General features: G+C 47.2%; 1 protein-coding gene across 2 annotated transcripts; it reads right to left on the bottom strand.

The window, feature by feature from the left end:
- Positions 1–5350: 5350 nt before the first annotated feature.
- Positions 5351–23761, bottom strand: LOC129555948 (pancreatic lipase-related protein 2). Of its 2 annotated transcripts, none has more exons than XM_055425909.2 (13): positions 23723–23761; positions 23429–23531; positions 20730–20884; positions 18567–18692; positions 16105–16239; positions 15260–15371; positions 14143–14262; positions 12804–12923; positions 10384–10502; positions 9824–9953; positions 8536–8647; positions 7071–7235; positions 5351–5414 (listed from the first exon to the last, which is right to left on the bottom strand). In XM_055425909.2, exons 2-13 carry the CDS (start codon positions 23475–23477, stop codon positions 5351–5353), a joined length of 1407 nt encoding a protein of 468 aa, XP_055281884.2. In that variant the 5' UTR covers positions 23478–23531; positions 23723–23761. The 2 variants fall into 2 exon arrangements, with proteins under 2 accessions (XP_055281884.2, XP_088698664.1); XM_088842538.1 differs by lacking the exon at positions 23723–23761 and adding an exon at positions 19286–19304 and having other exon boundaries at positions 18567–18670; positions 23429–23477.
- Between the last annotated feature and the right edge of the window lie 96 nt (positions 23762–23857).

Raw genomic sequence — 23857 nt, 5'->3', positions numbered from 1 at the left:
GTCCTTATCAGTAGGGCCATTGGCACAGGGGTGACAGCAGAAAGCTGAGGACAAGTCTGTCCGAAGCTGATGATGGAGAGTTTTGGTGCAACAAACACAGGTCCCCAAGAGTAAGAGTTTCAAGAAAGGCTCTTGCTCTGTGTCTTGGAAACAGTAACAGATAAATCAGGGTTCAAGTCCAAATGCAGATGGGGACCATCTTGGGGTCTTAGAAACCTTTCATCTGTGACCCCTCCTACCAGCCACAGGTCCAGAACTCCAAATTATTGTAACTCCCCTCTCCTTTTTTCTCTTAAATTTGGATAAAAAGTGAAAACTATCAAAAAATAACATTGACCAACACCATTGTAATTACCACCTGGAATTAGTCAAGATAAGCTTTTTGTCATAATGCTTCAAAATCCCTTTGTTAATTAAAAATATGACACCACCAATAAAAAAGGATTTTAAATGGCCTGGTTTTGATATTCTGGACACATCTGTGGCAGAGAATGAGATGGTTAGATAGCATCAGCGACTCAAGGAGCATGAATTTGTGCAAAGGCCAGGAGATAGTGGACAGAGGAGCCTAGAGTGCGTACTACAGTCCATGGGGTCGCAAAGAGTCGGGCATGACTTAGCGACTAAACAACAATAACAACCCATCTGCAGTGGGTAGCTGTATTTTGTGAACAGAAATGTGTATAAATGGTAACTTCTGTGTCTAGATGCTGTCTTCCTGATGCTTGCTTTTCTCTCCAACAGAACATTTGGGAAATGTACTCATGGTGATATATGTGGACCCCAGTTCCTTCTCTGCTGTTGCTGAAGTTGTATTTTGGGTAATTGGATGGGTACAAATCACTTCCCTGGTGCCTCAGACGGTAAAGCGTCTGCCTACAATGCAGGAGTCCTGGGTTTGATCCCTGGGTCGGGAAGATCCCCTGGAGAAGGAAATGGCAACCCACTCCAGTACTCTTGCCTGGAAGATCCCATGGACGGAGGAGGCTGGTAGGCTGCAGTCCATGGTCGCAAACAGTCGGACAAGACTGAACGACTTCACTTAAATGTACTTTAAAAAAAATTCATTTGTATTCTCTCAATGACTAGTGGAGATGAATCTCAAACATTTGTGATCCAGGTATCTCTTTGTGTGTTGCCTGCTTATGTCATTTTGTCCACTTTTCTATGTGGCTGGTCTTTCCTTCATGTATTCTGAAGTGAGTCTGCTTCAGATACCTTCTCTGAGCTATGCTTGTCTTCAGTCCTGATCTTTGGTGTCTGTGTTACTCTTACAGAATAGCTCAGGGCTGCCTGCCCTTCCTGCTTCCTTTATCGGTTGTTTATCATGTGCTGGGCACTGAACTATCTTATTTAATCATCACAGACACCCTGTGTGGGGGAAAGGGGATTCTGTTATTTCTAGGTGTGCTGAGGTTGAGAAGGGAAGGAGCCAGCCCAGGTGATACAGGCAGAGAGAGAACTGGGAACCCAAGGCCAACTCCCTCTTCCTTCAGAGCCAGGTATCTAAGTCCTGTATCACTTAAAAGAGGAAAGATGGGAAAGTGTCCTTACTTTTAGAAGGAAACACATATGGCATTTCTCAGCCTTAGCTGTGTGTCTCCCAGGAGTTTTACACACTGCCGATGCTGGGCCTCAACTCAGAAATCCTACTTGGTCTAGGGTGTGGCCTGGACGTGAGGTTTTTTTTGTTTGTTTGTTTGTTTTATCTCTCCGAGCAATGCTGCTACATAGCCAAGGCTGAGAACCATTATTCTTTAATTTGTGATTTTATTGAGATCTAGGAAGTCTAGAAGGTATCAGACAAGGCTGGGAACCTTTGTTCTTTAATTTGTAGTTTTATTGAGATCTAGGAAGTCTAGAAGGTATCAGACAAGGACCTATTTCACAGCATCAGGCTGAGAGCATACATGCTGTATAGGGCTTCAAGAAAAAACATTTTTGAAAATACAAAGCAAAAAGGAAAATGAAAGAAAACCCCCAAGGTACTGAACTCAGACCTTTTAGTTCTGCTGCAAATGAAAGGCATTCTTATAAAGGGAGGGGCAGGCTCCTTCTGGCCTCATTCTTGGATTCTCAGGGGCTGAATCACCAGCCGTTCTCTTCAATCCCCAATCCCTGCGACCACGATGCCATTCACAAAATTGCTAACGGAGCCATTTCTGCATTCTCAGAACTGAGTGGTGGCTATACCCACTCTGCCCAATAAGTGTGCCCTCCTCTGCCATCCCCAGGCCCTGAAAATGCCTCCCTCTTCCTCCCACCAGCCTATTTAGTCACTGGGTCCCAGGACTGAGCAAGCAGTTCAGCTGGGGGCTGTTGGGAGGCCGAGCGTGGGCAGGAGGCCAAGATGGAAGGGCCACACTCTGCTGAGATCCTGGCAGCTCTGCTTGTGGTGGCACTGAGCCCCCTAGGTTCTGGGCACAGACTTCCCATCTGCTCATTGGCCTTGGATGGAGACCATGTAGGCTGAGGCCCTAGCCAGCTCAGGAAGGAAAGCTGAAACCTGACCCTGACCAGGTGTGAGGTCAGGTGGGTGAGTCCTCTGGGTAGCCCGGGGTTACAGCATCTGCAGAAACTTTGTAGGACCTGTGGCCAGGGTGAAGTTACAGGCCCTGTGAGTGGCTGCTCTAGGTGCTCCCACTGACTTTCTGGTTTTCTCTCAGGGAGAGGGATAAGTTGGGTGAAGTATCTTCCTGCAACAGAACAATCCAATTTTCTTTTTTCTTTTGGCTCTGCTCCATGGCATCTGGGATCTTAGTTCCCCAACCAGGGGATTAATTCTCACCCCTGCATTGGAAGCACAGTCTTAACACTGGACGGCCAGGGAAGTCCTCCAATTTCTTGGTATTATAGAACTCTTTAGAGTAAATGTTATATTTTAAAAAGCTTAAAATCAACACACAATTTGGACAATTCACAGAAAAAGAAACACAGAAGGCCACTAAACACTGAAAAAATATTCACTTTTCATTTATCACAAAACAAACACAAATTGCAACAAAAGGAAAAGCACTTTCAGGCACCTAATAGACAAAAAACTTGACAATTTACCAAGCTGGTGAAGGTGCAAAACCCTCTTGTGTTAGAACAAACCATATGGAATTATCAATATTTGACTTTTTTGGCTCCCAAGAGCAACAATTTCATACAGTTCAACCTTTCATGTTGTTGGTCAGAGTGTAAATTGGAATGCAATCTGGCAACACTGATCAAAATAAACATTCTAAACATTTCTTGGACAAATTTATATCATGTTAGGATATCATAAAAGGATCATGGCATGACTATTCCTAATAGGAAAATTTTGTGAGTCCATCAGCAGAGACAACCACACCACATACGTCCCTCGATGGACTCTGTGAAACCTCACAAAGAATGAAGAAGCCCTTTCTGGACCATTAGAGAATAATATCCAAATTTACTGTTAGTGAGAAAAGCAAGGTGAGGACAGTGTGTACTGTATGTTTCCATTTGTTTGAAAAGGGAAGTGACTAAGAAAGCTAAAGTACAAAAACTATAGACTGTTGTCCAGAATAAAAGCTACTTGGCTATAAGGCTAAAAGACGAAGATTTGAGAGATTCAAGGCAGTTCAGTTCAGTTCAGTTCAGTTCAGTCGCTCAGTCGTGTCCGACTCTCCACGACCCCATGAATCACAGCACGCCAGGCCTCCCTGTCCATCACCAACTCCCGGAGTTCACTCAAACTCTTGTCCACAGAGTCGGTGATGCCATCCAGCCATTTCATTCTCTGTCGTCCCCTTCTCCTCCCGCCCCCAATCCTTCCCAGCGTCAGAGTCTTTTCCAGTGAGTCAACTCATCGCATGATGTGGCTAAAGTATTGCAGTTTCAGCTTTAGCATCAGTCCTTCCAATGAACACCTAGGATTGATCTCCTTTAGAATGGACTGGTTGGATCTCCTTGTAGTACAAGGGATTCAAGGCAAGAAGCAGGCAAACCTTCATTCAGAATTGTTTCTATGATCCTGGAACCAACAGAACTACTGTGAACAAGTTCTCGTCTCTTGACAACTAGAGGTTAACAATAAAAAATAGGTAGCAGCCCTGTTTTTGAATAATGCTTGGGGATCCCAGAAGAAAAACCCCAAATGCCAAGAGGTTTACAAAACGTTGGATGGCCAGAAAGATGAAAATGTCTAAGAAGTAAATCAAAACTAGAAGAACAAGTACCTTGTATGTATAGAACTTATTCAGAGAATTTAATTTTTCTGGAAAAATTAGTAGGACACTTGTTCAGCCGCTCTGTCATGTCTGGCTGTTAGTGCTCCCTTGAACTGCAGCACACCAGGCTTCCCTGTCCTTCACCATCTCCTGGAGTTTACTCAAACTCCTGTCCTTTGAATTGATGATGCCATTCAACCATCTCATCCTCTGTTACCCCCTTCTTCTCCTGCCCTCAATCTTTCCCAGCATCAGGGTCTTTTCCAGTGAGTTGGCTTTTCACATCAGGTGGCTAAAGTATTGGAGATTCAGCTTCAGCATCAGTCCTTCTAATGAATATTCAGGACTGATTTCATTTAGGATTGACTGGTTTGATCTCTGTGCTGTCCAAGGGACTCTCAAGAACCCTCTCCGGCACCACAATTCAAAAGCATCAGTTCTTCAGTGCACAGCCTTCTTTATGGTCCAACTCTCACATCCATACATGACTACTAGAAATACCATAGCTTTGACTAAGGGAACCTTCGTTGCTGTCTACATTTGTCATAGCTTATAAATCCTTTTTTTAAAAAGGGGGAGATATAGGGCTGGGATATGTAAGATAGGTGTGCAAATATTCTATACAGAGAATATTTCAGGGAGAACTCGAGTTGTCTCTGGGAAGTGGAAGCGAGAGGCCCTAGGGCAAAGCTGGAAGGACAGGATCTTGGGTGAAAGCTCACTTCTGCATCGTTTGCATTTTGTGCCATGTTCATGTAGTAAATTCTTTTAAAGCTCCTCTCCCTCCATGGTGGAGGCAGATTCCATCTAGATTAGTCCCAGAGTCACTCATGCCACAGGCTGCTCTTACATGGGGTCTGCCCTCTACCCCAGGATACTGCAAGCTGAGTGGGCAACATGTGGAAGCAACCTTTTCAAACAGGACAGAATTCCACTGTCTAAGTATATAAACTCCATTAGGACAGATCACACAAAGTATCCTGGAAGAGAGAGATGGTGGAGGAGGTGGACCAGTAGAATGTTTCAGACATTTTCTGTGGCCAAGTTGGCTCCAGTCCCCCAAATCTTTTCTAAAATGTGACCCAGAACATGCAGAATGTTAAACTAACAAAACCAGAACAAGGCCATTGAAATTTTATTATCACAAAGGTATAGGGGGCACCACATTTTTAACAAGGGTAGAGGGTTTGTAACACATCTTCTCGCACCGTGTTGTTGCTGCAAAAATTATACCTGTGGAGGAAGACATTTCTGGCATGAGGCTCTTTTGCTTGTTGAAAAGTGATTTCAGGTGAGTAAACAGTTTTTGGCTAATCCGCTGGAATTCAGACCCCTTTGACTGAAAAGCTCTGCTACACGAGGCAGAGTCCAAGTGATGCTCAGAAAGCAAACCCCCTCAAAGAATCTTCTCCCCTCCTTGGGCTTTTAATGAGCTGAGAGTGAATCAGTGGTCAGACCAAGGGTTTTCAAAACCCAGGGGGTTATCGCTGAGCTCTCTGTGCTATACAGCAGCTTCCCACTAATTATCTGTTTTACACATGGCAGTGTATATATGTCAATGCTACCCTCCCAACTCATCCCACCCTCCCTTTCTCCTCGCTGTGCCCACGTGTCTGTTCTCTACATCTGTGTCTGTATTCCTGCCTGCAAATAGGTTCATCAGTACCATTTTTATCGATTCCAAAAATGTGCATTAATGTATGATATTTGTGATGACCTAGAGGGATGGGATGGGGCCTCCCAGGTGACACTGGTGGTGAAGAACTTGCCTGCCAATGCAGGACACACAGGAAACTTCCCATAGTTTGATCCCTAAGTTGGGAAGCCCCTCTAGAGGAGGGTATGGCGACCCACTCCAATAATTCTTGCCTGGAGAATCCCATGGACAGAGTAGCCTGGCAGGCTACAGTCCATAGGGTTGCACAGAGTCGGTGAAGTGACTTAGCGCGCATACACGCACAGAGAGATGGGATGGGAGTGTGGGGTGGAGACTCAGGAGGGAGAGAGGCATATGCATGCATATAGCAGATTCACTTTGTTGGAGCAGAAACTAACACAACATTGTAAAGCAATTATACCCTAATGAAAAAAATAAAATAGCAAGCAAACAAACAAACAAAAAAAAACACACCCAGAGGGTTTTGAGCCTGGCAATGATGATACTTTTTTAAGGTGGACTTCTTTCTTTTCATATTTTTAGATACAGTTAGGTACTCTCCCAGCTCCTACCAGGTAAGGTTCTGTTCCCTCTGAATGAGAAGAGTTTGCCACTATTAACTAGATCCAATATATGCCATAGTCTCCAAACAAAGCAATTTACATTCCTAACTGCTCCCCAGCTGAAATTAACTCAGAGGTTTCCGCCAAGTACTGCCCAGGTGTCTTCCTTATTGTTTAAGATAAAAGAGTTTCATATTTGCCTGTTTCTTTTTTTCATGGGTATATATGATTTTATTTTTCTTTTTTGAAAAAATATTTATTCTTAATTGAAGGTTAATTGCTTTACAGTATTGTGTTGGTTTCTACCAAACATCCACATAAAATCAGCCCTTCTTGAACACATGCCTAAATACTGATGCCTTGCTCCTGCCAGCGTGAGTTTGGCTTAAGGAAATTATTTATTTTTCAAAAGTAAATTGATGGATAGATGGAGAGTTGAGATGAATAGTTGCGTAGATGAATGGATAGTTCATGGCTGGATGGCCAGAAGCATGAGACGACAGGTGTCTGGATAGATGAGTGGATGAACAGAAAGGGCTGGATGAATGTATCAGTGGATAAATGCATAGATGGGTAGGTTGGTGATTGGATGGATGAATGGATGGACTGGTGAACAGATTGATAGCTAAATATAGGAAATAAAACTTAGATGGAATAAAAGATACTCACTCAGTCCTATCTTCACCACCTTGCACTGTAATTCTGGAAGCCCCTAGTTTGGTCTGGAAGAGATTTATCACGCTGTTCCAAAGGAACTTGATTTTCTGGACTTCTCCAATATTGAGGTCCACATCAATGTCATGCATATGACTTGCGTCTGGTCGGAGGGATCCTCTGAAAACATAGACATAAAATATTTTATCAGGTGTATATATAAATACATAGGTTGATAGCAATCTGTTGTTTCTCCAAACAACAGCCACTGTTGCTGGTTTTCCGCAAATAAATTGTATAACTTTGTACACATCCAGGGACTGGTAAATCACAAAGGTGTTTGTAAGCAATACAACTTTAAAAAATATTAGACTCTAGATTTCCACTGTTTTTGTTTTTCCCTGGGATTCCCAGGTGACACAGTGGTAAAAAAAATCTGCCTGCCAATGCAGGAGACTCAAGAGATGCAGGTTCAATCCCTGGGTCAGGAAGATTTCCTGGAGTAGGAGATGTCAACCCACTCCAGTATTCTTGCAGGGAAAATTCCATGGATAGAGGAGCCTGGCAGGCTACAGTCCATGGAGTCACAAAGAGTCGGACATAACTGAACGACTAAGCACACACACAGTTTGTCCCTAGAGGGAAGTTAAATATTTGGGATTGCATATTAACCCTGTTGGTTTACTGTGGGACTAATTAATGCAATATCTTATGCTCAAAGATGCCTGTGGGTCAGCTGAGGTCATTTGTTATCACCTCATATGTAGCACGGGAAGTGGTCAAAGAAGTTTAACATGAAAATTATTATGTAGAACTTTGTGCAAAAAACAATCTATTTTTACAGCATTGAAATTGTGAAAGTGTTAGTTGCCCAGCCGTTTCTGACTCTGTGACCCTGTGGATTGTAGTCCACCAGGTTCCTCTGACCATGGAATTCTCCAGGCAAGAATACTGGCGTGAGTTGCCTTTCAGGGGAATCTTCCTGACCCAGGTCTCCTGCATTATAGACATATTCTTTATATGAGCCACCAGGGAAGCCCTTTTACAGCATTGTTATACATTTGTCCAACATACATTTACCAAGCACCTCATAGACCCAGCAGAAGTAGGCACTGAGGCTGCTCCAGCACTGAGAAGGTGGCCTCGGGCTTCCTTTGTATGTGTGTGTGGGGGATGAAGTGTGTGTGTTGGTGAGGAGGGAGCTGCCACACAAATGCGCCTGGCCTGAGGAGAATTTGATATTCATAAAGCCTAAGTTAGGAAGCAACAACTGACAGTTCAAAATGTTAAGCAGCGAGTTCTCCCTCTTTCCTCTCGTGTATAAACGGGGTGACTGAACCAGATCTACCCAGCTTTGACATTTCAGGATTCAGTGGTTCTGTATCATAGGTGGCTAGGTTTATAACGCAGTTTACACCCCATCTCATATGAATAACCTACCGTGGGAAGTCTGGTCATTTCACTTTACTGTCAAACTTACTTGAAAATTTGGTATTGTTTTGAGCTTCCATTACTTCCATACAAAGCAACTTTAATGTACCCCCTCAATTTCTTTGTTCCAGCCAGTGTGACGGATACCCTATATCTCCAACCTGTCCAAAGAAATGCAATCGTTACATGAACTCATCTTGTTGAAAAAAATGACCCTATGGAGGCAGTCTTGTTCCAAGCTGAGTCCTCTGTGGGTGAGGGGTAGGAGTGAATACGCATGATGATTTTCTTCAGTGAGGTTTGGTGTCCTAAGATTCAGGTTGCTCTCCCTGGCCTCCCCCAACTGCCAATCTTCTGGTATTAAAAGCAACACTGCAGGGTCCATTCTTGAGCACATATTCTCATTCACACTTGCAAGTATTTTTCCTAAGTAAATTCTGAGAAGAAGAATGACGGTTAAAGTCTTATACATGTAAGACTTTATAGAGACTGCCAAACTGTGATCTTTCATGACAAATATTGTGAAGATTACATGAAGTGTTTTATAAAGTGCTACATAACTTTTTAAAATTTGAAACTCCTTGAACAACAATTGTTCTTCATTTGGCTACCATTACTTATAACACATAAATCTTGATCATTTCACTATCTGGGCAAAACAGCAAAATCACAACATGATTGTGTGTTTGTAGGGGGACTGATATGACACATAATTAGTGGGGAGACTTCTTGACTTACAGCGACTTTGCCCCACCTCACCTAAAGGAAATCAGTCCTGCATATTCATTGGAAGCACTGATGTTGAAGCTGAAACTCCAATACTTTGACCACTTGATGCAAACAGCTGATGCATTGGAAAAGACCCTGATGCTGGGAAAGGTTGAGGGCAGGCGGAGAAGAGGACAACAGAGGATGAGATGGTTGGATGGCATCACTAACTCGATAGACATGGGTTTGAGCAAACTCTGGGAGATAGAGAAGGACAGGGAAGTCTAGCACGCTGCAGTTCATGAAGTCGCACAGAGTCGGATACGACTGAGCAACTGAACTAAACTGAACGCTCTTCTTCTATTAATGGATCCATCCTTCTGGCCACAGGGGTGAGTGGACTTGTAACCCAGCCTGGGCCAATCACTGTACTTTATTCCATTGATCGGGATTTTTGGTTAAAGGGTGAACTTGAGACCTAAGACAAATGCCATTCTACTGTCCTTCCATTATAGCTTAAAATGGTTGGAGTTGAGTTTCTATTAAATTGCTACCAAGGGTCCTATGAAGGCTGAAACACCTTTAAAATTATTTGCAAGAATTTTTGAATTTGTAAAATGGAAACTTACTTGTAAAGTTACCACTGCTCCCTGTGTTCAGGAAAAAGGTTTGTCCCATGGCATTGGTTTTCCCCTGGAATTGGTCAGCATAGTGCCCCATCTTGGGACATCCGCCCTCTGGACAAGGAAAACAGCCACCCTAGTGAAAGAAAACAGTTTGTCTGTGGGTCGTAGGCCTTGGACTCATCACTCACTCTATCGATCAATTCATCTTCTATTCCATTCATCCATCCATCCGTCCATCCATCCCTCATCCATCTTCTCACTCTCCTATCCATCCTTCCATTCAGGTATCCATTCTGTGCCTGCTCCCCAAGACCCCACACTGATCCATGCATGCTTGCATCCATCTACCCAACCATGCATCCACTGGGAATTTTCCAGAATGAAAAGCTGGGGATCTAGGGAAGGACCAGTACAGTTCGGATCTGTGCTGTTCCTCTCCTGCCCATCCTACTCCAGGGAGGAAGGCTCTCCTCAGCCATGGAGTTACATCTCTGCTCTGTTCCAAGTCACAGGGACAAAACCACCACCACCACCATCTTCCCTGGGCCCCTGGTGTGCCCTACCTCCTGAAACTCTTTGTAGGAGGCACATGGGTAGCCTAGGAAGCCATCAGGGTTGAGAATACTGCTTGAGTAGTACTTGTAGCTTCTTAAGTGATTGCATGCCACGAAGTCTTGGATTCCTAGGAAGACAAAGGCCACAGAGGCTCACAAGAGGCATTAAACTTTTGAAGCCTGAACCATTCTGACTGAGAGAGGAATCACCTCTGCATTTCACAGGTGGGTATCACTGCTCCTGAACACCTTGGACACAGTTCAAAACTTCTATCATTGACCTTGACATACTCGGCAAGTAGAAAATTTGGGGGCTTGTTTGTAGTGGTGGTTGGCTGGAGTTGCTTTCTTCTCCCTGGTACTGTCCATTTTCTGGGGAGGTCCTCCTCAGGGCTAGGCAAGTGTTGGGGAGTGAGAAGTTCTAACAAGCACCTTTATCTAATCCTCCGGGACCAGGCATGTATTGTAAACGATTGACAAAATCTTTGGGGCTTTGGGGGTGTGGCTAGCCCATATATAATATATATATATGGGCTTCCCAGGTGGCTCACTGGTAAAGAATTCACCTGCCAAGGAGGAGACCTGGATCAGAAAGATCCCCTGGAGGAGGAAATGGCAATCCACTCCAGTATTCTTGCTTGGAAAATTTCATGAACAGAGAAGCTTGGCGGGTTACAGTCCATGGAGTCACAGAGAGTCAGAGAAAGAGTCAGACATGACTGAGTATATATATATATATATATATACATATATATTTCACCTTTCACATGAAGCCAGCTTTTCTGTCTACCATCTCAGGCTGAGAAATTCCTCCTTCTTACTCCTCCAGGCACAAGGTAAAAGCAATAGAAGGCAAGGTCACCGTGGCCTCTGGCCCCTCTCACTGCATTTTATTGATCATCTTTCTCTTTAAACTGAAGTCCTCTTGTTGGGGGAAATTGCTTTTTTTTAATCTCTCCAGCTATTAATACTTGGTACTAAACTTCCCATGGAGTGATCCACAGTGACCCTGGCCTACCTGGTGGCCACTTCTGGGAGGTCTGCTGGGCTTCATCCCTCAACATGGAGGAAAGGAAGGTTGCACTTTGTGCTGGGCGAGAATTATCACCCTACAGTGCCCCCGGTCCTGCATGCCCCACACCAGCACTCATTACCAGACAACAGACCCTGTTTCGAACTTAATTGTTTCTTTCATCCAAAATTGCTACCCAGGGATTGCATAATAGAGGAGCAAGTGGATGTAATTGTTCCTCAGTGCCTACGCCAGGGTGACCTGGTGCGCACACAATAGAAACCCACTCCAGCATCCATGCTGTTCTCTCTCTCCCTGTCATCTTTCTAATTAATCCTGGGCTCCTTCCTATTATATGTGCCCAGCCTGTCACTTCTGGGATAGGGCAGCTCTCACTGTGACTCTGGTGTTCATTCTGGGAGCAGATCAGTAGAAGAGCCCCCCACCCGAGGTGCCTGGTGCTGAGTAGAGGGGAGGTCAAAGGCTCCACCGACTGGCAATGGATGCTGGCTGTTGTTTTATCGACTCTGCTCGTTCACATGAAGCACAAGCAATATTAAGATGCCACAGGAGGCCGCTCAACTCAAGGTAATGAGTGGACTAGAACTTGCTCTGGGTCAGTGCAGGGCACCTAGGAGAGGCCCAGAGGCACGGGACACAGCCTCTGGCCTCGGGGAACTCCCAGCTCGGAAAAATAAAGACTGAAATGAGATGATCGCAGACTCAAAGTCTCCACTTTTAGGGAGGAGAGGGAAACCTGTTTTCACTGAAGGGGTGACAGGAATAGCCCAAAGCCAGAAAAAGGGATGGCTGGCTGATGGCCATGGTGCCTCAGGTCACATAACATTAGGGGCACTGAGCCTGATTTCTCAGATAAGCAGAGACACACACAAGGTTAGCCCCCCTCTCCCAGACCCCCAGCCTCTGCCTCCTTACATGTGCCTCCAAATCCCCAGGGCACGTCCTCCTCCTTCTCCCCATTGTCTTCTTACCAGCTCACTTCCTTTCCATTCCTAGCATCTGACAACAGCAAATGGCAAGAAAGTCAAAACCCTTTCACATCTTTGCTTCCACCCTGCAGTTCTTCAAGGGGCCGACCCTAGAGAGAGCATGGGAGTCAAAGCCAGAACTGGGTCCTAGCCGATGGCAAGGGCAGCCCATGTCTTAGCATCCTGGTGCAGGGCGGGGGATGGCGCAGGCTGGGCATGTGGTTGGGCTTTGCAGCCGGAAAATGGACTTCAATATAAGGCGGCCGTGGGCAAGCTTTATCACTTTCCTGAGCCAGTTTCCTTGTCTGTAAAATGGGACTAACCAGAATAACTGTCTCAGGCCACTGTGGTGAAAATGTCTGTCAATACCACACATCCTGCCTTCTCTCCAAGTGGAGCAGCTGGGCTTGCTTCTCTCATTCACGTACCTTGCCATATTCCATTTATATCTATGATGGTTGACAGGATATTTTTCTGACATCCAGGCATTTCCTTTCCTCCATTTGGGTAGAAGTCCAGGTGGCCCACCTTTTGTCTTATTCCAAAACCTGAAACATTGGCAGCAGAGGTGAACAGGAAGTGGGGAGGAAAGTGGTCCCAGAGTCAGGTGACGGCTACAGAAAGCATTCAACTCCTTCCAGCGGGAGCAAGAAACTTCTTGGCAAATCTTGTCCTTGGCACGGCCACCCTGTCTCTGGCTCTGTAGAAAGTTCTCCGAGATGAACACTTGGCAAGACAAGAAGGGAGAAGAGTATGGAGCCCATAGGATGAGGGGAAGGTAGGCTCTGGGTGAGCGTGCACATGTATTTGTGTGTGTGTGTCTGTCTGTGTTGGAGAGGCTCTGAACAACATGGATACTATTATTGGTGTCCTAATACCATTATGCACCAGGAGACACATGTCAGGCCTGGTGCTATTTTTATGACTTTACTCATTTAAGAATTTTGGTTTCTACATTATAGTGTTATGCTGAGACCACATAAATTATATTGCTGCATTGAGAACCAGAACATAGCAGCTAGGTGGTTTGGATTTTGAAGCTCACCAGCCCACGATCACGTTCTGGTTCTACTTACAGATCTGTGATCCTGGGCAAGCATTTGACCTTGTTGAGCCTCAGCTTCCTCAGCTATGAAATGGTGATAACAATACCTACTTTTCAGGGCTGTCACGATGATTAATGAGGGAAGGTGTACAAAATGTTCAATGCAGCACATGGTAAACCCTCCTTAAGTGATAGCATCATGAAAACATATTCTTCATTGGCACATTTCATGAGTGGTTTTGCAAGAAAATATTGCAAAAAGAATGTTGATTTTAGAAGAATTAAGGATGATATTTAATCTCCGACAAAACAAACTTTAACCAAAGCTTTGCCATAAGAAGGAAAAAAATTCAAAAATTCACTTTGCATTTTGCGAGTACAGGTCAAACATCAATAATAAATACATCTGCCACTCTCGATATTGGCAGACCAGGGAAGAATGTAGAGTTTGTAGACTGAGTGAGCCTCCCGTGACCTTTGGAAGTCTGCTGTCCGACCAGGGGCCTTGGGTTGTCAGCACCGGCACTGAACTGTTGGTTTGTGACTGACACCTATTTTGGCGAGTTGGTGCCCAAACTGTTTCCTGTGGCTACCTGTTTTGTATACCACCCTGCGGTATGTGTGGGGGTTGGGGGAGGGTGGCAGGGGTTGCTCGCCTGGGCCTGGAACTGCTTCTATCAGTTACAGCCTTGGTCCCTGAGAGGTGAGGTGAGGGGACTCACCCAGGAAAGGGATTACTGGGGCAGAATCCGTGTGAATCACATCCACAAACATGGCGTCTGATGGGTCCAGCCGAACCTCCTCAGGCGTGCCCTCGAAGCATGGCTGTGCCGGGTCCAGCCCTGAGAATGGGGAGGGGAGGTGGACAGGGAGGCCGCGCTCTAAGACCAACCAGGATCTAAACCCTGTGCCTGTGGAATCCACGGAGATCCCTGGACAAAGGGTGCCACACCCCAGCAGTCACAGCTGGAAGGATTCAGAAGGCTGCCAGTGGGGTCTTTGCCTGTCAAAGAGCATCAGGAAGTCCCCACCGTCTGGCTCCATGGAGGATCCCCTCGTCTCCCTTTTTCTTTTTCCCCTCACTCCTTCCTGTGGGGCCGTTACTCTCCAAGTCTGATCTCCTGGGCCTGACCCGGTCCTTGCCCAGCCTCTGAGTCCCGCACAGCCTGTTCCCTTGTGTCTTTGCTCAGGCAGCCCCCAGCCTGCAGCTCACCTCCCCACATTCTCCCCTAATCTGAACCTGGCCCCTCCAAGACCCCCTCAAACCCCAGCTCCTCATGGAACATGTGGCCTCTCCTTTCTTGGCCCATCCCCCTCCTTGTTGTATAGGCTTCTTCTGATGTGTTAATTCTACTTTGGATTTTATTTGCCTACTTAGTTGTCTGTCTCCTGCACCAGACTATGGATTTCGTGAGGCATTGAGTGGAAAGTCACTCAGTCTTTTCTGACTCTGCGACCCCATGGACTATCCAGTCCATGGAATTCTCCAGGCCAGAATACTGGAGCGGGTAGCCATTCCCTTCTCCAGGGTTTTTTCCCAGCCCAGGGATCGAACCCAGCTCTCCTGCATTGCAGGCAGACTGTTTACTAGCTGAGCCACCAGGGAAGCCCTTCCTGAGGCAGGGGCCATGACAATTTCATCTTCAAATAGAAGCTGAGGGTGGAAGAAGCAGGGCCCCCAGGACTCGATGACCTCCATGTAGTGCTGGTGCTGCTCAGAGTCAAAGTGCCTGTTCTCCCCGAACTTGGGAAGTGGGAATAATAGCAATAACCCCACCGGCCGGGTTACCCGCCCCCCCCACCACCTCCTACCCATCCTGTGTCACCCTGCACCCCTACCTGTGATCCTGCCCACCTGGCCCCTGAGCCTCCTGCCGGCCTCGGCTGCCAGGTGTGCACCCAGGCTGTGGCCGATGAGATGCACGTTCTCCGGGCCGTAGCCCAGCTTGGTCTGCAGAGGAGCGGAGCGTCCGTTACCAGAGCAATGAGTAGAGAGATGCGCTGGCTCTGGGGGAGCGGGGATGGGGACAGGACCTGGCCTGAAAGCTTGGGAGGAACAACCTCTAGTTCTGGGCCACCACCTAGGACTGCGTGACTCGGCCTCCCGCTGGCCACAGTCTGCAGGTCCCGGGGTCTGGCTGGCTCATGAGGCACTGGTGCTGACCAGCGACCAGCGTATCATCTGCAGACCACCTTGGCCAGGACTGGCTTGTGCACAGTGAACTCCCATCCATACTCAACCATGGGCCTCCCTCCTGGAGTCCCCCATAGGGGCCAGTTCAGAGCGTGGTTCATGGCCCTGACTCTGGGGTTCTCCAGAATCAACTTTCCCGAAGGCTGTCAGGGACCTTCCCTAAGGATGAAGACTCGGCTGGGCTGAGAGCTGCCGGGCAGCCCAGCTTGCTCTCCTATTCCCAGACCAACCTTCAAGGAAGGCTTATCTCAAAAAGGAAAACTGAGGCTCAAAGAGGCTAGTCCGCCCCGTGCCTCACCGCTAGGGATCTTCAGGACAGCTGGGGAGGGAGAAGTTTGCAGCTTCCTGAAGCAAAGGCCTTCCTTGGTTCCTGGCTTCCAGGCTCTGCCTCACTCCATGGGTGCCCAGACTGCCTCTGGGTGCTCTGGGGTGCTGACCTGCCCCTCTCCCTGTCCCGTCCCCACAGCATGTGGCCCAGGCAGGGGTTTACCGACAGCCCTTGTATCAAGAACGCTATCTCCGCTCCCACGACCCGAGTGTTGTGGACAGCTTGGGTGTATTCCGTCCACGCCCCGTGTTCCCAGTCCACACAGATGCAGTTCACTTTCTCCACTTTAAACATTTTCTGGGGAAGACAAAGCAGTTTATTAACAGCTACCGGTTGCACACTCCAGAGATAGGAATTCACATCTATCGAGCACCTAGCTTGTTTGTGTCAAGGCTTTAATATTCCTCACATTTGTCCTGGTTCGCACCACAGCCCTGTGAACTGGGAATATACTTAATCCCACTTAGTAGATGTGGAAACTGAGGCCTGGAACAAAGTGACTTGTCTAAGGTCTTACAGAAGGTCATTGACACAACACTTACTAGGTCAGGGATTAGCAGACTGCTACCTGAGTGACAAATCCACCTGCTTTTATGACTGGGTGTGCTCAGTCACTTAGTTGTGTCCTCCTCTTTGTGACACCATGGACTGTAACCACCCAGGTTCCTCTGTCCATGGGATTTTTCCATGCAAGAATATTGCAGTGGGTTGTCATTTCCTTCTCTGAGGGATCTTCCTGACCCAGGGATTGAACTCATGTCTCTTGTCTGCATTGGGTGGATTCTTTACCATCACACCACCTGGGAAACCCAAAAGTTTTATTGCAAACAGTCACATCCGTTTGTTTACCCATTGTCCACCCCTGCTTCATAGCCACAACAGAAACCACAGAACTACAGTCATGTGACCCACAGATGCTACAGTATCTTATTACCTGCTCTTCTATGAGAAAGTTTGCAGACTCTTATACTAGATAGTTGAAGCCACAGAGAGGCTGCTTTTATATTCCCAACAATGCTTTGTCTTGAGGGACAAGTCTGATAACATGAAATTTAGACAGAGGTAGGACATCACTCTATGGGATACATGCATCTTTTGTGTCATGTGGTATTATCCAAGCACAGATACTGGTCCCTTGGGGGGAAAAAGAAACAACTTCCCTGGTGGTGCAGTGGCTAAGAACCCCCCTGACAATGCAGGGGACAGGGGTTCAATCCCTCGTCAGGGAAGATCCCACATGCTGTGGGACCATTAAGCCGGTGGGCCACACTACTGAGCCCCTGCTCTACAACAAGAGAAGCCACCACAATGAGAAGCCCGCACACAGCAATGGAGACCCAGCACAGCCAAGTCAATGAATAACAGAAAGTGAAGTCGCTCAGTCGTGTCCGACTCTTTGCGACCCCATGGACTGTAGCCTACCAGCCTCCTCTGTCCATGGAATTTTCCAAGCAAGAGTACTGGAGTGGGTTGCCATTTCCTTCTCCAGAGGATCTTCCCGACCCAGGGATTAAAGCCGGGTCTCCCAAATTGCGGGCAGACGCTTTACCACCTGAGCCACCAGGGAAGCCCAAATAATAGAAAGGGTAACACTATTTCCTTTGTTCATTCAGGGAGGCCTCCATTTCATAGAGGAAATGAACACTATTTCCTTTGTTCATTATTGTTCATTGAGGTTGGGAAGAGTTGGCTGGAGGTTAGGACAACATGGTGGATTGCATGTGCCAGGCTCTCCAATTTCCAGGTCTATACAGCCTCCCTCTGGACCTTAGGAGACACTTGTGAACATCCAGCCCAAAGGGAGCAAAGAACCTTGAGAAGGAGCTGCTCAGGTCCATCCTAGTGCAGCCTAAGCCTCTAAGAGCCATACGTGGGCATCTCCTACAAGCTAAAGTCGTAGACACACGGAGTTGTAGTATCTTGAACATGGAAGACCTGGTTCTGCATTCCAGCTCTGGATTCAACTTTGGGCAAGTACTGGATTTTGCGGGGGGCGGGGGGCTTAATTTCCTCATCTGTCATGGTAAGTGTTCAGGAAATGGATGGTATGAATAATAATTCATTACCAATATTCACGATCACTTTAAAGTTGTACTGCCCAGTACCATGGCCACTAGCCACTCGTGACTCTTCACAATTGATTACAAAGAAATAAAATTTAAAATTCAGTTCTTTGGTCACATTAGCCACATGTTGGGTTCTCGATAAGCCCAAGTGGCTAGGGGCTCCTGATTTGGGCAGCACAGATATAGAAGATTTTCATCATCACAGAAAGTTCTACTGGATAGCAGTGCTGTAGGGGGTAATGCATTTTTTATGCCACACGGGGGTTTTTACAGAAACCATCAGAGACAAATGCCAGGTAATTGGCTGTCATCTCCACCTCTAGGACTTTTTGACTGGACTCTAGGTCTTTTCAGCATCATAAGGAGATGTTTGGCTAGAGGTGGGTGAGTTGGGAGAACTTGATAGTGGGTGCCCTTGAGAATCTGAGTTTTCCTCGGTGGTTTTAGGAAGAACCTGTCTTTCCCTGGAGGTCATTCTTTCCCAGCCTTCGGGGCTTCAGGGTTTGACTCTGTCCGCTGGTGGTGTTTTTCTCACCAGATGAGGAGGGTGGTGCCTACCTTGCACAGGTCAGTAGGCCAGCCCGAATCCCCATCATCTATAAAGCCGTGGATGACGAAGTGTGTCTTGCGGTCCAGTTGGAAGTTTGAAGCCTTGACAGTGGCTAGGTCAGTGATATTGATCCGCTGGTTAAATGAGAATAGATGAATTTGAATGTTGGCCTTTTCAAGCCACAGGCCCTTTAGAGCCCACTCCCATAAGACTGAGGTCACAGGTTCAACTCCCATGAACCTGGGTAAGGCTAGAAAAGGAGTTCCTGACCTATTTGGGTTTGAGGATAGAATTCAGAATGTTCAAGTTTATGGATTTTTATATACTGAAATACAGTGTTTTTTTAACTGATGAGCAACAAACCACAGTAGTCTTAGCCATACTCTGTAACCAACAGAAGTCACAGGTATTTTCATTTAATATTATAGTTGTTTTAGACATTTAAAAATATCATTTGTACTCATTACTATCTAAAATGACAGAAGTTATTAGACCAACCCCTAAACTGTGTTATTTAGCAAGATAATAAAGCAGCTAATTATTACCATATACTAGCTTATTTTTACCATATCCCACATTAATCTTTTTAAATGTTCTGATAACTGTTTTCCAACATACTTAGTATCCTTTGTGAAGTGAAAATTGCTGTCATGCCCAACTCTTTGCGACCCCATGGACTGTAGCCTGCCAGGTTTCTCTGTCCATGGAATTCTCCAGGCAAGAGTACTAGAGTGGGTAGCCATTTCCTTCTCCAAGGGATCTTCCCGATCCAGGGATTGAACCTGGGTCTCCTGCATTGCAGACAGATTCTTTACCATCTGAACCACCAGGGAAGATGACTCCTTTGTATCCAATGCTTTTTATTTTATGCATTTGAAGCCCTTTCTGCTCCATGAATCCATATCTCCCATCATGCCTGCTGCTTCAGGCCCAGGGGTTCCTCAGCTTTTCTCTCCTAGGACCTCTTTGGCCATCTGCAGACGTCTACCATTCCCTTTCAGGAATTTTTTTTTTTTTTGCATAAATTTCATTATTTTTTATCTACTCTTTTGTAATGGGGACTCTGAGTGTGGGGTTTGTCACCTAGAATCTCATAGTAGGTGACCCTGGGGAACTACATGCAGACACCATGCTATCTCAAACTTAGTTTAGGGCCTGAGCTGTGAGCTGCTTGAGTTCTGAGCAAATTCTCTTAATTTTACAAATTTTTTTCCATGCAAGTGCTTATTGCACAATCGGGTATATTGCCTTAGGAAAGTCATTCCCTGGTGGGTCAAGTCCATACGTCCTGATGTGCTAGAGGGACTCTCATGACCTTTCAGGAGCTCCAGTCTCATTCCCTATTTTTTAAAAAAACTTTTGTTGGAGTATAGTTGCTTTACAATGCTGTGTTTCTACTGTAGAGCGAAGTGAATCAGTTGCACATCCTCGCTTTTTCGGATTCTGTTTCCATTCAGGTCACCACCGAGCACTGCGTAGAGTCCCTGTGCTATGAAGTGGGCTCTCGCCGGTTGTCTATTTTCTACACAGCAGTGACATATGTCAGCCCTAATCTCCCAGTCCATCTCACTGGCCCGCTTTCCTCCTTGGCATTCATACATTTGTTTCCTACATCTCTGAACAAGTTTTTCATGTTCACTTCTGAGCACCTGGAGGAAGCTTGCTGGTCTTCACCTGGCAGCCTTTTTGGGAGCTGAAGATTGCTCCAAGGGTCCCCAACTTTTCTCCTTTGTCATTAAATGTCCCCTGCTTCCCTTCTAGCTCCTAAGAAAGGATTTCTGTCTCCCGGTCCCCACCCTCTGAGGGGCTTTGTTCCCTCTAATTCTTGGTGCAGAAAGAACCCAGACCCTCCCAGGGACACAAAGGCCTGGTTTTCTCCATAAAAGCTACTCAAACCCGCTTTCTCCCCCAAACAAGGTTCTAATCCTAGGAAGTCCTGAAGTTCTGTGCACAAGTGCGTGAATATGTCAGTTTCCAGGTTGGGCGTCCACAGATTTCATCAGATCCCTAGACTTCAGACAGTTCTAACTCTATCACTGGTGAGGAAGCACCTTCTGGAAAGTTCCAAGGCTATGAATTATTCCTTAGACAACCACATGAAGGCTCCAGTGTGGGTGCCCAAATCCTCTCCCACCCCACCACCACTATACGGTCATTTTACACCCCCTTACTTGGTAGTTATCTGGATTCTCATTTGTATATAGAAGAAAACGAGCGTTGATGTCCTCGGGGGACCAGGGAAGTAACTTCAAAGGTCGCTGACGGATTCCAGTCCATGGTTTTTCATCAGAAAAGCAGCCAAAAGGTTCATAGCAAATCTCCTTTCCTGGGGCAGGAAGAGGAACAAACAGGACCCTTGTGAGGTTCTGAGAAGGAGCAGTGTCAACTCAGCTGCTTGCGAGGACTCTTCAGGGCTGACCAAGGCCGATCTCATCTTCACCTTTGCTGTCAGTGTTCCTCAAACTTCTGGGTAATAAGAACCACCTGGATGCTGGGGTGAATGAGCATACACACACTCCCAGGCCCCTCCCTCAGAGATTCTGATTCGGAGGGTTTGGGGTGGGGCCCTGGAAACAACATATTTAATAAGTGCCCCTGTTCATCAGGAAAGTTGGAGAACTGCTGAAAAATCTGAGAATCTTTGGCCCTAAATCTACTTCTTCCAGGAAACTCCCAGATGGCCCTTTCTAGCCACTCATCAACCATCAAGTATTTATCAAGTGTTACGCGATGAGTCTTGATGTCTCCCTTATATCTGGCACAGGCCGTGCACACAGTAGGCTTTCTCGGGCATTTGCTGCATCCACATGTCTTCATGTCATCCCTTAATGCACCTTTTTCCCCCTCAAGTCATTCTCTGCCATTTCCGATTTCCCTGCTGTTCTTTGAAAAGGTAAATGCCCTAAGAGCAGAGAGAATTTATTTTCACATCATATCGTATACAGTAGAGGTTCCATACACGCAATTGTTGACTCAAATAACCTCAACTAAATCTGAAGGTCCTTTCTCCAGTCCATGATACATTTTCACAGTTATGTCACCCCTGGAATGACCAAGGGTGAAATAATTTCAAATCTAGAGGATTACGGTGGATTTTTTCTCTAGGCTTCCTCAGCTGATGGTGTCAAATATTGGTCTTTCATTCAAACTGGTGATAATTAATATTTGTTGTTTACAATGTACCAGATACCACACCAGCCACTTTATCAGTATTAGCTATTTTAGCCTCCAAATGGCCCTATGATCAAAGAATTTACCTCTGTTTGAAAGAAGAGGAACCCAGGGCACAGACAGACAAAGGAAGCTCCCCAAGGTCACAGCCAGTGGTGGATCCATGATTTGAACCCCAGAAACTTAACTGGGAGTACAGGTAGGAGCCGGGATGTGTATGAACGTGTGAGAGTGTTAGTCACTCAGTCGTGTCTGACTCTTTGCGACCCCCTGGACTACAGCCCGCCAGCCTCCTCTGTCCATGGAATTCTCCAGGCAAGAATATTGGAGTGGGTTGCCATTTCCTTTTCTAGGGGCTCTTCCCAACCCAGGGATCGAACCTGGGTCTCCTACATTGCAGGGGAATTCTTTACTGCCTGAGCCATCAGGGAAGCCCAGGAGCTGGAGATCCACAAAGACAAATCAGATCCAAACCCTGCCCTGAAAGAGAGGAAATGTAACTGGGAAGGAATAACGATAGTGTTGGATACACTGTGGGAAGAGAGAACAGTCCTGCCCGAGGGGCCACAGGAGACTAAAGCAATCTTTGCTTCAGGTGATAAATGTGGGGGCTTCGAGGCCAGGTGAAGACCCCTGGGCTGTTGGGTGGATAGTGGGGAAGTGTTGGGGACGCTGAGCTGACCAGTGGGGTGGGCAGGGCTGTGCTCCTGAAGGTGTTCTAAGCAGCCAAGTATAAGAGGCTGAGAGACAGCAGAGCCTGGGGTTCGGGGGCTGTGGGCCTGGAGAGGGGGTGGGCGTTCTGCCCTCTGAGGGGAGTTAAGGCAAAAATAGGGAGCTGGAGGTGGGGGTGATGGCTGAGTGTGGTTTGGCACAAGTGAGTTTGAGGAGTGGGGGATGACCCTGGTGGAGCTGCCTGGAACTTGGGAGGGCTAAGGGGGTGTTGGAGGGGGCTAGGCAAGGGGGTGACCCTGAGGAAGAGAAAGATGAGGAGGGTGTCTGGGAGTGACCTTTGGGAATGCCCACCCCCAGGGCAGGAGGAAGCAGAAGACCAGCGGAGGAGACCACGTCAGCTCTTGGCGAGAGTGTGCTCAGCAGGGTTGGGGGGCCTGAGCCAGGCAGTGAGGGGTTCTGCCTGATGGGGGAGGAGATGAGAAGACAGGACAGCGTGGGAAAGAGTGCTCCTGGGAGGCACCCCTGCGAGGAGAGGGGGATGGGGATAAGCAGGTTGGGGCTCGAGGGGCCTTTGGGAGGTTTCAGGACAAGTAAAAGCTTGGGTTTCTGCCTCTCCCCCAGGCAGAAGGTGGGCTAGGACGGGAGTTCTCAGGGGGACACATCCATGCCTTTTAGTCTACAGAAGAGCCTTTGTCCATGCCCAGGGACTGAGGGTACTGGGGGCCTGATAAGAACTGCTCCCCCCCACTCTCCACCTGCCCCAGCTGCCTGCCACCTCTGTCACCCGCTCCAGCCACTGGAGAAATGGGACCAAGCTGGATGATGCTGGTCATCTGTTTTAAGTAGGCTGCCCTGTGTTTGCCATAGAGTCAAATTCCCTGAATGGTATTGATGGTTTTATCAAGAAATAAGGATAACGTTATGAATTAGCATGATGATAATGGTGAGGATGAGGCCTCTTGTCTGTCTCAGCCCAAGCAAGGCCAGCCCAGGCATGGTCACCAAGGGGTGGTGACCGCATCCTCACCTCTGACTGTGGCCAGCAGGAGAAGACCGATGGTCCAGGAGGGCAGCATCTTCGTGGATGAAGCCAGAGACGCACACGGACACCCAGATGCACAGGCAGGAGGCTGGTGAACAGGGTAGGTGTCCCTCAGTACCCTCGGGGCCCTCCCCAAGGACCCTGAAGCCTCCCCGCACAGGGAAGTGGTAACACCTCTCTCGGATCCCGGACTCAGCCTCAGGACCCCTCTTCTGGGCCAGGTCCCTCTGGCAGCCCCAGCCCCTCCCACTCCCTGCCCTCACAGGGCAAGTGATTTACCGTGTGGCCCCAGGGCTTCCACGCACAGCCCAGCAGGTTGGTCACGGCTTTTTATAACCAGGCTTGATCCTTTGGATTTCTCAGGAAAGGACCCTGAGGGCGGTGGGGGCAGGGGCAGCAGGCGGGGCGGGGGGG

This window comes from Moschus berezovskii, chromosome 12 (assembly GCF_049115385.1).
Source record: "Moschus berezovskii isolate FMDL1 chromosome 12, NW_MosBer_1.0, whole genome shotgun sequence".
NCBI lineage: Eukaryota > Metazoa > Chordata > Mammalia > Artiodactyla > Moschidae > Moschus > Moschus berezovskii.
The sequence above is the reverse complement of the archived record's forward strand: the minus strand, read 5'-3'. Positions and strand labels throughout refer to the sequence as shown.

Bases quoted from the DNA above. Each gene is read 5' to 3' on its own strand.
- LOC129555948 (XM_055425909.2), bottom strand. From the start codon at position 23,477: ATGCTGCCCTCCTGGACCATCGGTCTTCTCCTGCTGGCCACAGTCAGA. The intron at 16,240-18,566 runs GTAGGCACCACC...TGTCTTCCCCAG, and splicing joins GGCCTACTGACCTGTGCAAG to AAAATGTTTAAAGTGGAGAA. The intron at 9,954-10,383 runs GTAGGGCACACC...TTCTTTCACTAG, and splicing joins CCTACAAAGAGTTTCAGGAG to GGTGGCTGTTTTCCTTGTCC.